At 51.0% G+C, this 16926-nt stretch overlaps 1 protein-coding gene across 1 annotated transcript; it reads right to left on the bottom strand.

Annotated features, from left to right (window-relative positions):
• Window positions 1–674: 674 nt before the first annotated feature.
• ANKRD53 (ankyrin repeat domain 53) lies at window positions 675–12109 on the bottom strand. The gene is made up of 6 exons (XM_036748501.1): window positions 11582–12109; window positions 9890–10028; window positions 9247–9446; window positions 8134–8298; window positions 6159–6279; window positions 675–2033 (listed from the first exon to the last, which is right to left on the bottom strand). The coding sequence occupies exons 1-6, from the start codon at window positions 12016–12018 to the stop codon at window positions 687–689; spliced, it is 2409 nt and encodes an 802-aa protein (XP_036604396.1). The 5' UTR covers window positions 12019–12109; the 3' UTR covers window positions 675–686.
• Window positions 12110–16926: the final 4817 nt, after the last annotated feature.

Here is a 16926-nt window from a genome sequence, read left to right on the forward strand (position 1 = left end):
TTGAACCCAAACTCTGGGTGACAGCTGACTCAGTCACTTGCTGGAGTTAGGCAGCTACAATCCCAACAGTTTCTGCTGCTGTGATTGGGCAAGGTGCCGCTGGCCAAGGCGGTTCTGAGGGGCTTCTACCCGTACCACCTGGGCAGCTTTAAGGAGCCCTAGATGGTGCTGTTAGCTCATCTCCATCCCAGACCGAGAGGAAGGAGGTTTAAATCTGCAAGCAGAAGGGGATTGATCAGGACTTGATAGTGTTCGGTTCTGGAGGGCCCCAGGGCTGGACTGGGGAATGGAATGTCCTGATGGCCTTCCATGCTGGCCTCACAGAGGCACACGCAAACCCCACGGAGCCAGCATTGGGGGCCTGACTAGTTTGCCCTGCAGGGCTATTTCTCCAACCCCTGGTAGACAAGTTTCTCTCTTCGGCTAGTCCCCAACCCATTCCCCTGGATGTGTATGGATGTTGGGGGAGTGGAGATAGGAGGTGAGAATCCTGGGTCTTTACAGCCTATCCTGTTGGGCAAAGGCCAAGGCCCAAGATCCGGCCTCCGGTTCCTGGGTGATCTGAACCCAAGTCTGAGGTTAGGGAGATGCCGCTCTTGTTCCCATCTCCATCGCTCCAACATCTTCCATACCCCTAGACGGTGAGTAGATGCTCAGTCACGTGGGAGAAGGAAAAGTCAATAAAATTACTTTATGAGGGGAAGGTCATGAAGGGAATAGAAGAGGAGGGCCCAGCACTGTCTGAGAGCGATTGAAGAGGTGGGGGAGGAGGAAGACGAGGAGCCAGGGGAGGTGGGAGAGGAAGGAAGCCCCTGGTGCTTTCGCATCAGGGAGATGAAGGCTGGGTCGAAGGTGTCCCGGAGGCTCATGGCCATGGAATCTGTCCAGAAGCACTGATCCCCGGCGTAGCGCCTCCGGGGCAGGTCCTGGACCGCTAAGCGCTTCAGCCCCTCCGGCACCTTCAGGCGCTGGTGCTGCCGGCTTGGGCACAGCTCTCGGAGCAGGACCTTGATGGGCAGTCGGGGCACTGGGAAGACCCACTGGCCGTCGGCAGTTTGGATGTGCACCCCGCCCTCGCCGTCTGAGGAGAACTTGAGGAAGTTGCAGAAGTCGTGCGCCTGTACCGGGTCCGGGTGCACGCCCAGGCGCACGCTCAGCGGGAAGGCAATCTGGGTGACCGGCCGTGCGTCGGGATTGGTGCTCGGGTTCCATTTGGCAGCCCAGCGGGAGGGCGAGGACGGCCTGGCCGGGGGAGGGGTTAGGGGGATGTCGGCCAAGTAGATGTCTAGGAGGGACATCAGGTGCTGCGGCGGGCTCGCAGCCCGGGGGATGGAAGACGTGCGATTCTGGCCATCCAGTAACTGTAACTCGGGGAGCGTCAGCTCTGATGGCGGGTGCAAGGAGGGATAGGACTGGCGGTTAGCCTGGGAGTAGTATTCGGGGCTTGGCGGGAAGCTGGGAGACAGGTAGAGGGCCGTGGCGGGGCGGGACGAGCTGGACACTGCGTCCGACGATTCGAACAGCGTGGAGATTCGTGAGCGGACCGTCGAAGGGGGCAAGGGGCTACGAGGCAAATGGGCGCCGGAACGGTGGGATCGGGGCCTGGAATGGGACTGGCTGGACCGGGACCGGCTACTCGGGATGAGGGGGCTCAAAGAGCGAAGGGTGGTTAAGGGGGAGCGGGGGTTCGAAGGCTTGGTTGTCTTCAAGGGGCGGAGTCTCCGGCGGGCGGGGGGAGTCAAAACGGTGCGGGGCATGGAGGGTGGCTGAGGCCTCCACGGAGGCTGCGTCTGCGTAAACTGGCGGCACTTCTTAACGGAGGGGGCCTCCTTCGCAACCGGAGGCGGCTCATTCCTAAGCCGAGGAGACTCCTTCGTAACCGGGGCGGATTTCTTCGTAACTCGGGCGCATTCCTTCGTAACTCGGGCGGATTCCTTCGTAGTCGGGGCGGGCTCCGGGATCTTAATCTTGGGCAGAGGCTTAGTTTGGAGCCATTTGGTGAAGGCGACTTGGTTTTGGACCTCCTTCTCTTTCTGGAACGACAAGAGGGAACGCATGATTGGTCGGGCCGGAGGTTACCCTTTCCCCCGCCTTCCAGCTCCTCCTCCCCACATCTGAGAGGCACTTTCAGCAGCCCCCATTGCTCCAAATTCGAACTCCCTCCCCTTAGCCAGGCACTCGCAATTAGGACTTCGTAGGTCATCTAGTCCGAGCCATATGAGCCTTCAAAGAAATTCCCTCTACAACCGACGGGCAAGTGGTTGTCCATTCTCTTCCTGAAGACCTCCAAGGAGGGGGACCCCACCAGCTCCACAGCAGCCCAACCCACCTCGGCGTACATAGTGCTAATTGTTTAAGACATTTGTCCTGCCGTCAAACCTAAATTTCTCTATCTTCCTCCAATGTTCAAGGTTCTGCCCTGTGGGGCCAAGGAAGTCTAATCCTTCCGTCTTGATACTCCTTCAGACCCTCGAAGGTGGCGGTCCTGTTTCAGCCCTCCCCTCCCACAGCCTTTTCTTCTGCATGCTAGACACCTCCATTCCCTCCAACTGGTCCTTATACGACATGGCCTTCAAAGCTCTTCACCATTCTACTTACCCTCCTATAAATTCTATCCAGTTAATCGACGTCCTTAAACTGTGGCAACCTAAATGACCGTAATATTCCAGATGAGATCTGAGCAGGGCAGAAGACAGTGAGACTATCACCCCTCTGTTCCCGGAAGCTCTGCCTCTTAATGAAGCCCACGATCCCATTAGATTTTTTGAGAGCTCTCCCCTCCGGGGGCCCTCCCCCCCACCTCATACTAATTCATATGAAGCACAAGCTCAGGAATCCACGGAAACCTCCAGATCTTTTTCAGAAAAACTTCTAACCATGCTTTCCTCACCTTGTACTTGTGAAACTGATTTTTTTTTGTACCCAAGGATAAGACTTTATGTTTATCTCTCCCGAGTTTCACCTTATTACCTTCAGCCCAATGTTCTAGTCTTTTAAGAACCTCTGAATCTGGATTCTGTCATCCCGTGTATTAACTTTGCATCTCAGCATATTTGATGAGCATCCCATATATGCCTTTAGCCAGGACATCGATGATAACGGTAAACCAACCACAAATCCCTGGGGTACTGCACTGTAGACCTCCAACTACTTTTGATGACTACTCTTGAGTATTAGCTATCCAACCAATTCTGAGGCCATCTGATTGTATGATAGTCTAGCCCACAACTCTCCATCTTTTCTACAGGAAGAGTAGGAGATACTTGAGCAGAAGCTTGTCTAAAATCAAGGTAAACGCTATAACATTCCCCTGACCAACCTGTCAAAAAAGGAAATGAGCTTAGTAAGACACGATCTGGTCTTGATGAAGCCCTGCTGGCTCTCGGCATCCCTGCTTCCCATAATCCATGGTGGCTAGCCATCTTTTTAATGATCTGTTCTAGAATTTTCCCAGGAACTGAACTCAAGCTCACTGGCCACGAGTTTGCAGACACTGTTCTCTTCCCTTTTTTGAAAATCGAGACATCTGTCTTTCTCCAGCTTTGTGGCACCTTTCTACGATCTTTCACATTTTACTGGGGAGGGGGAGGGGGGGGGGGCTCAGCAATCACATCTGTCAATTCTTTCAGTACCCGTGCATGTGGTTCAGCCAAGTCAACCCAGGTGACTTGAATTCATCAAAGGAAACTAGGAGCTCTCCTATTCTCTCCCCACTTATCTCAGGCATAAAGTCCCTGTTAGCCATTGTCCTTTCCAGCCCAAAGGTCTTTCTCCTTGGCACAGAAGACAGAAGCAAAATGAGAATTTAAGAGTTCTGCCTTCCTTCTCTTGTCAGTTATTGACCCATACATCCCAGGCAAAGGTCTCATCCCTTTTTTGATTTTCATTTTCCTCCCCATACAGCTTTTAAATCCCCCAACCCATCTGTCATCCTGAGTTTCTCTGACATTCCATTCTGTGCTTTAACCCTCCTGACACTATTTTGACAGGACTGTGCAGTTGTAGGACAGTGAGGACCCTCCCCATTCAAGGCCCTTCACAGTGCAGCACTTTTCCCTTCCCTGATCTCAGCACCCCACCCTCCCCTACGTTTTGACCTCAACCTTCCAATGCACTTATCATGGAATAATATTGGCCATTACCATGATTAAAGTCATCTTACCCCTTCACTGCACTGTAAGTACCAAGAGGGAAGAGATTGTCTTTAAAAAAATTGAATACATACCCAACAAGAGACAACTTGTTGAATCTGACAGAGGGCCAGGTGGGCTGGCCTCCAGGCTGAGTGACCCTGGGTAAAGTCCTCTAAGCTCCTAGGAACACAAGCCATTCTCTGAGACTAGAAATTGCAAAGTTGCTGCTGCTTTATGTCCACAGAGGGAATTCCTTCTCCCTTTATCAATGAAATAACAGCTCTGGACACTCCATGCCACCACTGCTAAAACCAAGAAATGTTCCAGACGCTGTATTTAGAAAGGCATACAGCAACAAATTCCTGCCCTAATATACTACTAGATGGCTACTCATTGGCAGGTGTCAGTAAACAAGGATCCAATGGTTCCCTCTAGGTGCTAGAGAGGGAGGGCTGGCACAGGTCTCTTCATACACTTAGTGGAAGACAGCTTTGCCCAGAGGGGGAAAAGGTTCCTCTGGGTAGATCGGGGAGGAAAAGGGGTGTGGCAAACTATTTCAGAAGAAGAAGGGTACTTTGATTGGACTTTATAAAGTGGTTCCTGGTAGTGAAATGAGTCTGAGGTTTAGAGTCAGAGGACCGAGGTTCTCATTCTGCCTTTTTATTTTTCTTATCTATGTGACCTTGGGCAAATCATTGAACTTCTCTTGTCCTTAGTTTTTGGGGGCAGCTGGGGGTACCATAGTGGATAGAGTGTTCGTCCTGGAGTCAAGAAGACCTGAGTTCAAATCTGGCCTCAGACACTTACTAGCTGTGTGACCCTGGGCCAGTCGCTTAACCCTGTTTGCCTCAGTTTCCTCATCTGTAAAATGAGCTGGAGAAAGAAATGGCAAACTACTCTAGTATCTCTGCCAAGAAACATCAAATCTGGCCTCAGACACTTTGTACTATGTGACCCTGGGTAAGTCACTTAACACTATTTGCCTCACAGTATGCTCATATGTAAAAGGAGTTGGAGAAGGAAATGGCAAATCACTCCAATATCTCTGCCAAGAAAACCCCAAATGCAGTGAGTTGAATATGACTGAACAACAACAGCTGAATCTCACCTCCATTCTCAGACCCATCTAATCCATTTTCAACCCATCTCTTTCACAGGCACATCAAGAACGTTACAATTATTGCTTACTACATAAATAGAACCATGGTTCTAGAGCTGTAAGGGACCTCAGAGGGCAATTAATTCCCACTTCACCTCTTCCACCTTTAGCAGGGGAGGGGACAGAGGCCTAAGGAGGGTAATCGATGTACCCAAGACCATACAGGTAAGCATCAGAGGCAGGCTCCTTAGGACAGGGACTAGTTCTTGTTTGCCTCTGTTTTTGGTACCTAGGACAGTGCCTGGTGCAGTCAAGCAATACCTGCTAAAAGATGGATGGCTATCATGGAGAAGAGGTGCTCATTCTTTTCATGGATTCCCCTTTACCATATCATGACCATGGTCATCCAGCTTCTCGAAGACTTCCAGAATGGGGAGCTACCTGGCTTGTCCTCAAACCATCAAAGTTAGCTGGACCGGTGCTAAGGAATGGGTCCTATTCACACAACTATTATTCTGAATTTGTTTGTAGCTTCCATGGAAATACAGTGTAAAAAGTGCAGGCAAGTATATATGTAGTATCAGAGACAAGAGAAGAAAGGAATGGGATCTGGTAATAGGCACCGAGAATGGGCAGAATTTAGGCCTGTAGGTAGGCTTGGAGTAGTTTTCCCAAGGCACCAAGCTGACCAAGGGACCCCAAATGTCAAGGGCTGAAGTTGGGTTTCTGTGACCAAGGAAGGATAGAAACTCAAAGCCCCAGGTCTGAAGGCAAAGGAATTCAGTGAAGCCTAAGACCCAGGCTGGCTCCTCTGAGACCTCTCTCCTTTAGCCCTTCCATGATACCCCTCCCCTACCGCCTCCCCGGAGAAGCTCGCCACTGAATATTTGCCAGTCCTTTCCTGCCATCTTCCTGCCTCTTGCTACCTTCTTTTCAAGGAGGTATTTATTCTGCATGACCAGCAATCGCTTTTTAAGCTGGTTCAGTTGACCCATCTCTTCAGCCAAGTCTTTCTTGTCCCGTTTCCACATGGCATCCTTCAAGAACCTGGGTTTAGGATGGACAGAGGTGGGGAGGCAGGGGGTCAGTGCTGTTTGTGCCCTCTCTGGTGCTTGGCCTTCAAATCAATGCCCTCCTGCCCTCCAAGATTCTGAACCAAACAGCAGCTAACCCTTCACCCCACCCCGAGTCATTCATGTTTATTTCTCCTTTTTATTTGAGCTTCCCCAGGCCATCTCACAGTAGACTCTTAATATGGTTGTTAAGTGAGGGTCAGGCTTGTATGGATGGGTTTTTCTACATACTTTGCTCAGGTGAAGGACAGAAAGACACTGAAGGTGAGGGCAAGGAGAGCTGAATGGGCTAGGGAATGGGGTGGGGGTGGGGTAGCACAGTCCTGCCTGGAGGCAGAGGAGGGGAAGAAGTGACCTCCAAAGGCCTCTCCCAGAGAAGGACTCTGTATGGGAAGGCCAAGACTATGGAGAGGACACCTGCCCTCAGAAGAAAAGGTCGTGTGTCTTCAGTGGGCTTCTCCTCCCTTCCTGGACCCTTTTCAACCCTCGACCCATACCCTTGAGTTTCAGAATGCAGTCATAGGGACCATAGCTGAAAGGGACCTCAGAGGCCATGAGTTAGGATTAAGTTTTTTCCTTTGTATTGTTGTTCAGTCATTTCAGTCATGTCTGACTCGTTGTGACCCCATTTGGGGTTTTACTGGCAAGATACTGGAGCGGTTTGCCATTTCCTTCCTCAAACAGGGTGAAGTGTGGGCACTCTATCCACTACCCCATTCCTCCCTTTATGGAGGTGAGTGGCTTGCCCAACGTCACACAGGAAGTACAGCCTGAGCTGGCCTCAAACCCAAGCTTCTTTCCATTCGCACCGTACTGCCAGGCACTGAAAGGTCAAGGTCTGGCATCCAAGGCCTGCCTGCACCTGGTGCCTCCTTACCCTCCCAGCCTCACCTCAGGTTACTCCCCCCTAACTGGCACTCTGGAAGCCAAATAAGACTTCTAGCAGGGTTCTATTCTACCTCCCAAGTTTCCTGCCTCCAGGCTTTGGCTAAAGTTGTTTTCTGGCCCCAGAGTCCTCCCCCTTTAAATTCCTTCCCATCCCTCAAGTCCAGCTCAGATGGTACTTCCTGTCTCAAGCTGTCCTTGCTCCCTCCTCCCTGTAGTCGTCAGTTTGCTTCTCTGTCCTTACAGATTTACCACGTTTTTGTGGATCTCATCCTGCCCATTCCTGTTGCTACCTAGACCAAGAGCTTCATTTTGTGGGATTTTTGTATCTTCCCAAAGCCTAGAATTGGAGGTTGTATACAGTGGGCATTTAATGTGTTCATGAAATGAATGAGAGAGAGGCAAGGTGGCATCACAGTGGGCTGAGGAAAGCCTGGCTCTCATACTACCCATGTAACTCTGGGCAGATCACCTAATATCTCTGGCATTCCATTACCTCCTCTGTAAAATGAGAGGGTTAGACTTGTGCCCTCCAAGGTCCCTTTCCAGCTCCAATTCTAGGATCCTATGAATATTTTCTCCCCTTCTCCTTCTCTGGAAATATTTTCTCCTTCTCAGAAGGAGTCAGAAGACCTTGGTTCATATCTGTCTCTGACTACCTGTTAATTAGCTATGGCAGGTAACTCCTCTGACCTGTCTGTACTGTGGGGCTAATCAGGAAATGGGAGCCCTAGCTTTTGAGCTCAGTGGGAGTTTCAGGAACTGAGGTTAGGGAGGTGGCCGATTCCACTTGTCCTTCACAGTCCCCACTCTGGGGGCTCTTCTAACATGAGTTGGGGTTGGGAGAGGGGTCATGGGAAGGGGCCCAATGCCTTCCCCATCCATCCCGGTCTCTGCCCTCTACACCCTCTGCTGACCTTTGTTGGGGGTCTGGGACTCTTACCGGGCACATTCTCTGTGGTTCCATGCCTTGCATATGTCAATGCCCTTCCGGTTATGGTTGTCGAGGGCATGTACATCAGCCCCAGCTTTCACCAGGATCTTTATGCAGTCCAGCATGCCCTCCCCAGATGCCAGGTGCAGGGGGGTAATGCCATTTCGATTCCGGCTAGAAGAAGCATGCCAGGGGTGGGGGTGGTGAAGGGCAAGGGGAATTAGTAGCAGAAAGGACGTGAGACCTGATGTGTGACCCTGGGCAAGTCACATCACCTCTACTGGCCTCAGTTCCCTGGTCTGTCAAATAGGCATAATCTAACTGTTGTCTTGCCTACCTCTCACTAGGCTATTTGAGGCTTAAATAGACACTAGGCACTGTGAAGGGGAAGAATAGACATATAAGAAGGTCATCATCACCAGCTCATCATAGGGGTTCTTACTCTAGGGTCTCCCCCCCACCCCCACTCCAACTTTATTTTCACCAAGATCTAACTACAATTTAGCATTTCCATCACTCATTTAAAGATGTGATTCAGAGAAGGAGTCCACAGGCTTTGCCAGATTGCCCAAAGGATCCAGGGCACTCCGCCTGCCCCATTTAGTCCCACATACTAATTTTACAGGTGGGAAAACCAAGGCCCACAAAAGGGAAGGGACTCTCCCAAGGTCACACCAGAAAACTGGTGGTAGAAGTGGGTCTTCCAAATCTCTCCTGGCTATAGGACTAAGTGATTCCACAATAAACACTAGTGTGACCCTAGACAAGTCATTTCTTCTCTAAGTCTCAGTTTCCTCATCTGTAAAGTGGGGATAAGAACGCTTGCACCCTTGTTTGGGTGAATGGTTGTAGAAATGGGGATTATCATGAATGTATTTTGAGGGGAAGATAGATTCCTGATTTCATCTGAGGGAGGTCCCAGTGTGGAAACATCCTTCCCTAGGCAGACCAGCAACTTTCCATCCCTCTTAGTCACAGAGAATTGCCGGGATCACACAGCCAGGCTGTGTCCAAGGTGGGATGTAGACCCAGGTGATCCTGACTTGGAGATTAATCCTCTATTACTTGGCCACCTCTGAGGGTGCTGGAGGAGTGACGGGTTCCCCGGGCCTTGGCACTCACGCATTGACTGGAGCTCCCTTCTGGAGAAGGTACTGAATACATTTAAGGGACACGGCCGGATTGTCCTTGTTAATGGCCAGGTGAAGGGGAGTCCAGCCCTTGGTCGTGGTCGTCTCCACGGGGAACTTGTACTGATCCACCAGAGCTATCATGCACTCCAGGTTGCCGCGTTCTGCTGCCAGGTGGAGGGCTGTGAAGCCCTGGTGGAGAGGAAGGAGAGAGGGGCAAGAAGAAGGGAGGAAAAGAGGCGTGGTTGGATGACAGCTCTCCCTTCCTCCCTCCCTCCATCGTGGAGCAAAGCCATCCACTCCTGTCCAGTCGACCTGCCTAACTCCTTCCTTTAGAACTGAGGTCCCCACTCTGCCTCCTCATCCTCCTTCTCCTTGGTTTTCCCCACCTCAGTCACTGCCCCAGAGTAATCTCCAGGAACTAGTATTCTCGTGGAGGTAGGAGCCCTGAGGCATCCTTTCTTTAGCCTTGACAATCGGCATGATGTATTCGGGACAGCCTCTGGTTCAATGAACCAGGCGGGGTCTCCCTGAGAGCAGGGGCTGCGGCCGTCTGCTCAGCACAGCCTGGTATCCCCGATAGACCTGATGCCACATCTCTTCCCGCCCCTTCCCCAAGTGCCTGCGGGCTGTACCCTGCGGTCAGAGCGGATGTCCTTCTGGTTCTTCAGGCAGTGATGCAGCCAGTCCAGGTTGCCCACGGAGGCTGCCAGTAGTTCCTGGTTTCGCGCAAACGCCCCCTTTTGGGAAGAGATCCCCTTGGTGGAGCGGTAGCTGGGGATGGATGAAAAAGGGGGTCGTAGCCAGGGGAACGCATGAAGTCTGGGAGCCCTTGGCTTGAGGCAAGAGCTTGGAGAAAGGGTCTGAAGTGATGGGGAGGATGGGGCAAGCCAGCGGGAGTCAGGGAGGGGCGGTTGTGGAGATGGAAGTAGGAGCTCCGGCTGAGAGGACAAGACGAGAGAGGGTGGGGCTTGTAGGGGGCGTGGCCTGCTAGCGGACGGGCCGGGATGTGGGTGGGGCCATCCAGGAGCTGGGCGAAGGGGCGAGGCTAGGAAACACTGAAGGAAAGGAAGAAGGCGGGACCACTGCAGGGCGTGGGGCGGAACCTGGGGGGAGAAGATGTTCCCGCAGGGGAGGGGCAAAGGGCTTGGCTCTGAGGCCGTGGAAGAAGTGGGGCTGATGCGAGCAGGTGGCGGGGATGAGCCTCAGACTGGGTGGGCGTATGCTCCATCCCACAGGCCCCTCTGCCAGCTGGCCCGCAGAGTCAAGCTCCGGAGGATGTTATCTCATGGGATCCTTTCCACAACCCGGGAGGGAGGCGCTAGCATCATCCCCATTTTACAGGTGGGGAAACAGACTTGAGGCACGCAGTTTCCCTCTTCCACATTGGTGTACTGGCTACTTCCCCTCCCTCTGAGCACGCCCCTTTCCTTTCCTTTGTAGCCCCACCCCTACCCTCACAGTTGTGCTCCCTCCGTATATCCTTGGCCACGCCTCTCCCTCATTAACTGCCCCCTCCCCACCGCCCCTCCTTGGACACACCCTTTTCTTCTGATCCGGCCCTCCCCATTCTCCTGACCACTCCCCTACCTCCTGGTCGCGCCCTACTTTCCTTGTCCTGGCCCCGCCTCCCTCCTCTCTTCTTAACCCCACCTCCTCCATAGTTCTGGCCTAGTCCCTCACCCTCGGTCCACTCCAAACCAATCCAATCCCACATGCCTTTTATTACGCGAAACCTCAAACACCCCTCATCCCGTCTCGGGAGTCCCCTCTTTCATCCTTTCTCCCCTGGCCCCACCTCTCTCTTCCTCTCTATCCCTCTCTCTCTCTCTCTCTCCCTCTCTCTCCCTCTCCCTCTCTCTCTCTCTCTCTCTCTCTCTCTCTCTCTCTCTCTCTCTCTCTCTCCCTCTCCCTCTCCCTCTCCCTCTCTCTCTCCATCCTGGTCCCACTCCTCTGGTCTCTTTTCTCCTCGCTCCCTATCCCGCCCCGCAGCCCTCCCCTGATCCTGCCCCTCTCTAGCGCTCCAGCTCCCTCCTAGCCAAAGCCCCTCTCACTTTTCTGCCTCCGTTTCCCTTTCGGACCTGAGCAGAGCTTAGTCTTAGCCTCACCACGCCCCTTTCTCTCCCTGCTCCTTCTGCCTTCACGAACTCTCTCTTCTGCCGACTGCCAGAGTCCGCGTAGCTAGGGGAGGGCTAGACTATTCAGATATTGTCACCCACCGCCCAGCTCCCATCTTGCAGTGCCCCAGGGTGGGTTCGCATTCCTATCCCGGCTGCATGCACCCTCCTCCCTCCAGCTCTACCTGCTGGCCCTGGCCTCTCACCCACCGTTTGTAAGCTTGTCGGTGGCCCCAGGCGTCGTCCCAATCGATGAGGGGCCATGTCGGTAAGAAGGCTTGTACGATTTTCTTTCCCAAAGGGAAGTCAGGTGGCTGGATCTGGATCGTGTACGGGGGTTCCTGGACCACACGAGCCCATTCTGGCCCTTGGCCAGCGCACAGAGGGCAGGCGGACATCCACATGGCTTCGGGACTGAGCGCCAAAAGAGCCGACGAATTCTCAGTCCATTGTGAGGCGCACAGTGAGGGAGCGAACCGCTCCCAAGTGCTGGGGCCGCTCGTGGTGTTCCAGTCCCTGCTTTCCGAGGACAAACTTAAGAAGCCTTCGGACACATTTCTCAGGTTGTCCATCCTGCTCACGATTTTCATTTGGGAAGAGTAGGAGGTTTGGCTTTCAGAGTCCCGCGGCAGGCTGAATCTATTCATCGTTTCCGCCGCGGCTCCAGCAGTCCCGTCGGGTAGTGGGTCAGGGGGAACGACTGGTAGTTAACGTGCCTCTCTGTCCTCTCCCGGCCTCTCTGGGCGCGAGCTGGAAGAGCCTCGAGGCCTCCCTCGGATTCCTTCAGCTGCACCTTGCTCCTCCCGCCTCGAGCCGGGAAGAGCGGGGTGAAGATGGAGGGGGGGGAGGAGGAGGAGGCGGGGAGGAAGGCTGAAGGCGGAAAATGCATCCCAGAGCCCAGAAGCATCCCTTTAGGCAGTTTATGGGGAATGGGAGAGGAGCGGAAAGGAAAGCGCTAGTCAGTCAGCGAGCAAGTATATATTAATACGTGCTTGGCGCTAGATGCACAAAGGCCAAACCCGGCAATCCCTGCCTTCACGGCGCTCCCCAGTCTAGTGCAGGTGGCCGCGTGCGAATGTGCGGGAAATGTGCGGGGAATCTCCAAGGGAAGACATGGTTAGCCTGTGAGGAGGGAGAAAGCATAAGGCTAGTTTGGCTGGGTCACACACACTGCCGCACAGTGTGCATGCGGTGTGTGGTGTGGACAGACCACAGACTTTGGAATCAAAAGATCTGGGTGTGGATTGCTGGGCTGTCATTGAGTTCTCTTCCCTCTGAGGACCTCCTCTGCACTTCTGTGTAAAATGAGGTGGCTGGACCTTTCCCCAGCTCGATCCTCACCAGGTCCCCTCCCCGTCTTGTCTTGCCGCGACCCATCTCGGAGTTACTCAGACTGGGTAGGAGACCTGAAATTCCCCGACCCATCCCTTCCTCCTACTAGATCGCTGTATTTGGAGAATTTTGCAGAGTGTTTTTGGAGATTATTAGTAATTTGTATAGTGACATATTTAGAAAAAGATTGTTCCTTAAATCATTAATGGACAATCGTGGGCAATAGTTGAATATGTTAATGACAGTTCAGTTGCTGTATAGTTTAGTTTTTGACTTCTCAAGGATGTTGTGGGGTTGATATTTCTAGTACAGAGATCTGTCATTCATTAATTTGTGAACGATACCAATAATGGTTGCACAGAAAAATAATTGTATTATACTAATTATGATAAAATATTGTCTGAAAAAACACGATACTTTGAATTTATTCTGGGGAATCTGCTCAATTCGGATCTGAGCTGCAAAAATAAAATTGTGGCTAGAGCTAATGGCAAATCACGTGTCCTTCCTATTCTCTCCATCCCCATATTTTCTAGTGTAGAACTGAGATCTCCCATCTCCCCTCGACTCCAAGGCAAGTGGCAAATTTTCTGAAAGAAAATCGGCTCTATTTTGCCTTCCCAAATTCCTCCTACTCCCCTACATCCCCGTGGGCTCCCTTCACCAGTATGTGAGACCTCTCACATTTCAGAGTCTTTCCTTGCCTGAATTAGTTTGGGAAGCCCTGACCTGGATTTTCATCAGCATGGGGCATGTTTATCCAGCAGAGGGCAGTCACCCCGCATGTGCTTTTTGGCCAGCTGACATTCTCAACAGGCTCATTAAATGTAATGCTAGACCCCAGGAATGTCAGGGGTGAGAGGCAGCTTAAAACATGGAGTGCTGGGGAGGCTGAAAGGCAGAATCTCAGAGCCGGGAAAGCTCTCCCGGCCATATCTAAGCAGGAAGCCCCACGATATCATCTCTCATGAATGGTCACCCACTCTTGCTTAAAGACTGCCATTGAGGGTGAACCTGCTAAGCCATCTGCTTAGTTCCCCCAGGAAGCTTGAATCAGCTCAAATTGTTAACCTTGTGTCAAATTCAAATCTACCTCCTTTCAACTTTCAGCTGATTGGTATTTGACAGATAAGCTGACATCCAGGGAAGCTGTAACTTTACTAAGGCCACGAAACATATTGGAACTAAAATAAGAATTGTACACGTTTGTTTTTAGGAGGAACCTTAGAGATCATCCAGTCAGATTTCCCACTTCATTCAAGAAGCCCCCTTGATCATAGTGCCTGTTATGTGCCAGGCATTTGGCTAAGGGCTGGGATACAAAGAACAGTAAAAGCCATAACTTGTTCATAGTCTAACCAGGCAGATAACATGTAAATAACTATGACCAGGCTCTAGATGGGAATACATTGAGAATAACTGACAGAGAGAAGGCACTAGCATTAAGAGGGATCAGGAAGGGCTTCCTGTAAAAGGTAGGATTTCACCTGGGACTTGACTTAAGCCAGGGAAGCCAGGAAGTGGAGAAGAGGAGGGAGAACCTTTGAGGCATGGAGGACAGCCAATGGAAATTCCTGACTACTTGCTAATTTCCTTGTCTATAACATGCAATTGATCACAGCACTTTCCTCACAGGGTTGTTGTGATGACCCCATGATATAATCTAGGAAAAGTGCCTTAAGAGGATAAAGTGCTGAACCAGGAATCAGGAAGCCCAGGGTTCAGATTCTGCTTTGGACATTTGCTGTGTGACCCTAGGTTGGTCAGTTTAAATCTCTGATCTTTGCTTTCCTCATTTGTAAAATCAATCAACGAAGGGCCTACTATGCTCCAGGCATTTAGCCTTTTCAGTCTTCCATCAGTTCTTGGCTTGTTCTTCATCTTCTGTCTCGATTACAGCCACATCTCTGCAAGATGAGGATGAAATTGGGGCAACATTCTTTGAAGGAAGGACATCTGACTTTTCCTTTGCAGGCTGCAGGGTTGAGAGAGACAGTTACCTTCTTCACTTGTGCCTTGGAAGGAATGAGTGGATTTCCAAATAGTCAGAGATATGAAGTTAAGCATAATAACAGCTAACTTGTGAAGTTGTGAGTTTCAAATGCAGTGTTTGTAAAGCATTTTGCAAACCTTAGAAAGTGTTAAGTGTGAGCAATTATTCTGCTGTAATATATGACAATATTACTAATATTGTAGTATTACTATTATGATTTATTCAGTCTTTTCTTGAACACTTCCATTCTTCTCTCCAGAGGCGATCCATTCCTTTTCTGGACAGCTCTAGTTATCTGAGTATTCTTCCATACGTTGTTGTTCGGTCATTTCAGTCGTATCTGACTATTCACGACCGCATCTGGGGTTTTCTTGGCAGAGATGAGGAAACTGAGGCAAACAGGGTTAAGTGACTTCCCCAGGATCGCACAGCTAGTAAGTGTCTGAGGTCAGATTTGAACTCAGGAAGAGGAGTCTTCCTGATTCTCAGCTGGCGCGTTGTGCACTATGGCGCCACCTAGCTGCCATTCTTCCTGTACACATGCCTCTGATTCTGCCTTCTAAGCCTACCAGACCAAGTGTAATCTCTCATTTCTGTGAGTTTCCTCAAGTGCTGCATAGAATTACAGACTTTTATGGTTGGAAGGGACCTCATCAACCATCTAGTGCCTAAAAAAACACCTTGACTACAAGCGGCCATCTGGTCCTGGCTTGAGGGAAGGAAGCTCCTACTGCGTTCAGGATCTCCCAGAGTTCTTCAGAGAGACTACAAGAGAATCCTTGTATGGCCACTTCTGACCTGTGCCAGGTGGGCTCCTGGAGGGCAGCAGCTCTCTCCTCGGCCCTTCTTTGTATCTCCGGCGCTTGTTGACTTGGGACCAAACAGAACCCCTCTAAATCCTCTTTCATATGCCAGAGCTCTCATATCTCCCCCTTTACCCTCACTCTTCTTCAGGCCAAGCATGAGAGCTCATACTTTTCTATTGGTCTTTAAGGTTTGCAAACTGCTTTACAAACATACTGCCCCATTTGATCTTCCCAACAGTCTTTGAAATAAGGGATACTATCACCCCATTTTACAGAAGAAACTAAGGCTGAGAAGTAAGTGACTTGCTCAGGGCCACACCGATAGAGAGAACTTGAGGCAGGATTGGATTTGTTTGGTCCCAAGTCAAGTCAATCAACATTTATTAGGCACCTACTCAGTGCCAGGCAACTTGCTCAGTACTGGAGACACAAAGGCAAAAAAGGGAATCCCAGCCCTCATGGAGTTATAAGAATAATGTAAAGGGGGAGACAACATATGAACATGAGGAAACTGAGGCAAAAGAGGCTAAGTGTCTTGCCTGAGGCAGAATTTGAACTCGGGTCTACCAGATTCCAAATCCAACATGCTATCCTCCACCACTGAGGACTGATTTGTATTGAAGACCTTTTGCCAGCCCCTTGATTGTATTCTCTGGATACTATTTAGCTCATCAAAGGCGGTCCTATCCCAGACCTGAACACGACATTCCCAACGTGGGCTGAGGGTAGAAGGGGGCAGGGCCGTTGCCTTAGTCCTGGATGCTACAATGTGATCCAAGACTGCTTTAGTCTCTTTCTGTGGTATCGTCCTGTTGACTCACTCTGAGCTTGTGGTCCACTAAAATCCTCAGATCTTTCTCCATCCTTCCCCTCCCCTACCTTGTGTTGATGATGTGGACACCCTGAATCCAAAGTGGAGAATTTAACCTTATTAAATGTCACAAGATTCTAGTTCTAGACCTGGAAAGAACCTCAAAGGCTTCCCTGAGTGAAAGATGGCAGAATTGGGTCATAGGAACATAGCTCTGGAGCTAGAAGGGGCCTCAGAGGTCATCTAGGCTAACTCTCTCATTTTACATATCAGGAAACTGAGGCCCAGAATGGTTAAGTGACCTGTCTAAGATGACACAAGGAGTAAGTGGCTAGGATTTGAATCTCTGAGCTCTTTGATGGTTTTACCAATGATTTGGATAAAGGCATCCTGGCTAGATTCATAGATGGCAAGCCTTCTGGCCCAGCCTTCTAACCTGTCCAGATCTTGTTGAATCCTGATTGTTATCCAGTATGTGACCTGTCCTTCCCACTCTTGTATCACCTGCCAGTGACTGCTGAGTCACCTTTCCCCCCACCCCGACTCTACCACAGAGTCCAAACTCTTACCTTCACATGTGAGAGAATGAATCTGTGGGCTCAGAATGCACCCA

The sequence above is a fragment of the Trichosurus vulpecula genome, chromosome 3, assembly GCF_011100635.1.
Source record: "Trichosurus vulpecula isolate mTriVul1 chromosome 3, mTriVul1.pri, whole genome shotgun sequence".
Taxonomy (NCBI): Eukaryota; Metazoa; Chordata; class Mammalia; order Diprotodontia; family Phalangeridae; genus Trichosurus; species Trichosurus vulpecula.

Excerpts from the sequence above, each read along its gene's own strand:
- ANKRD53 (XM_036748501.1), bottom strand. The coding sequence starts at position 12,018 with ATGAATAGATTCAGCCTGCCGCGGGACTCTGAAAGCCAAACCTCCTAC. Across the intron at positions 8,299-9,246 it reads AAGGGAGCTCCAGTCAATGC|CCGGAATCGAAATGGCATTA; the intron begins GTGAGTGCCAAG and ends TGCTTCTTCTAG. Across the intron at positions 6,280-8,133 it reads AACCACAGAGAATGTGCCCG|GTTCTTGAAGGATGCCATGT; the intron begins GTAAGAGTCCCA and ends TCCTAAACCCAG.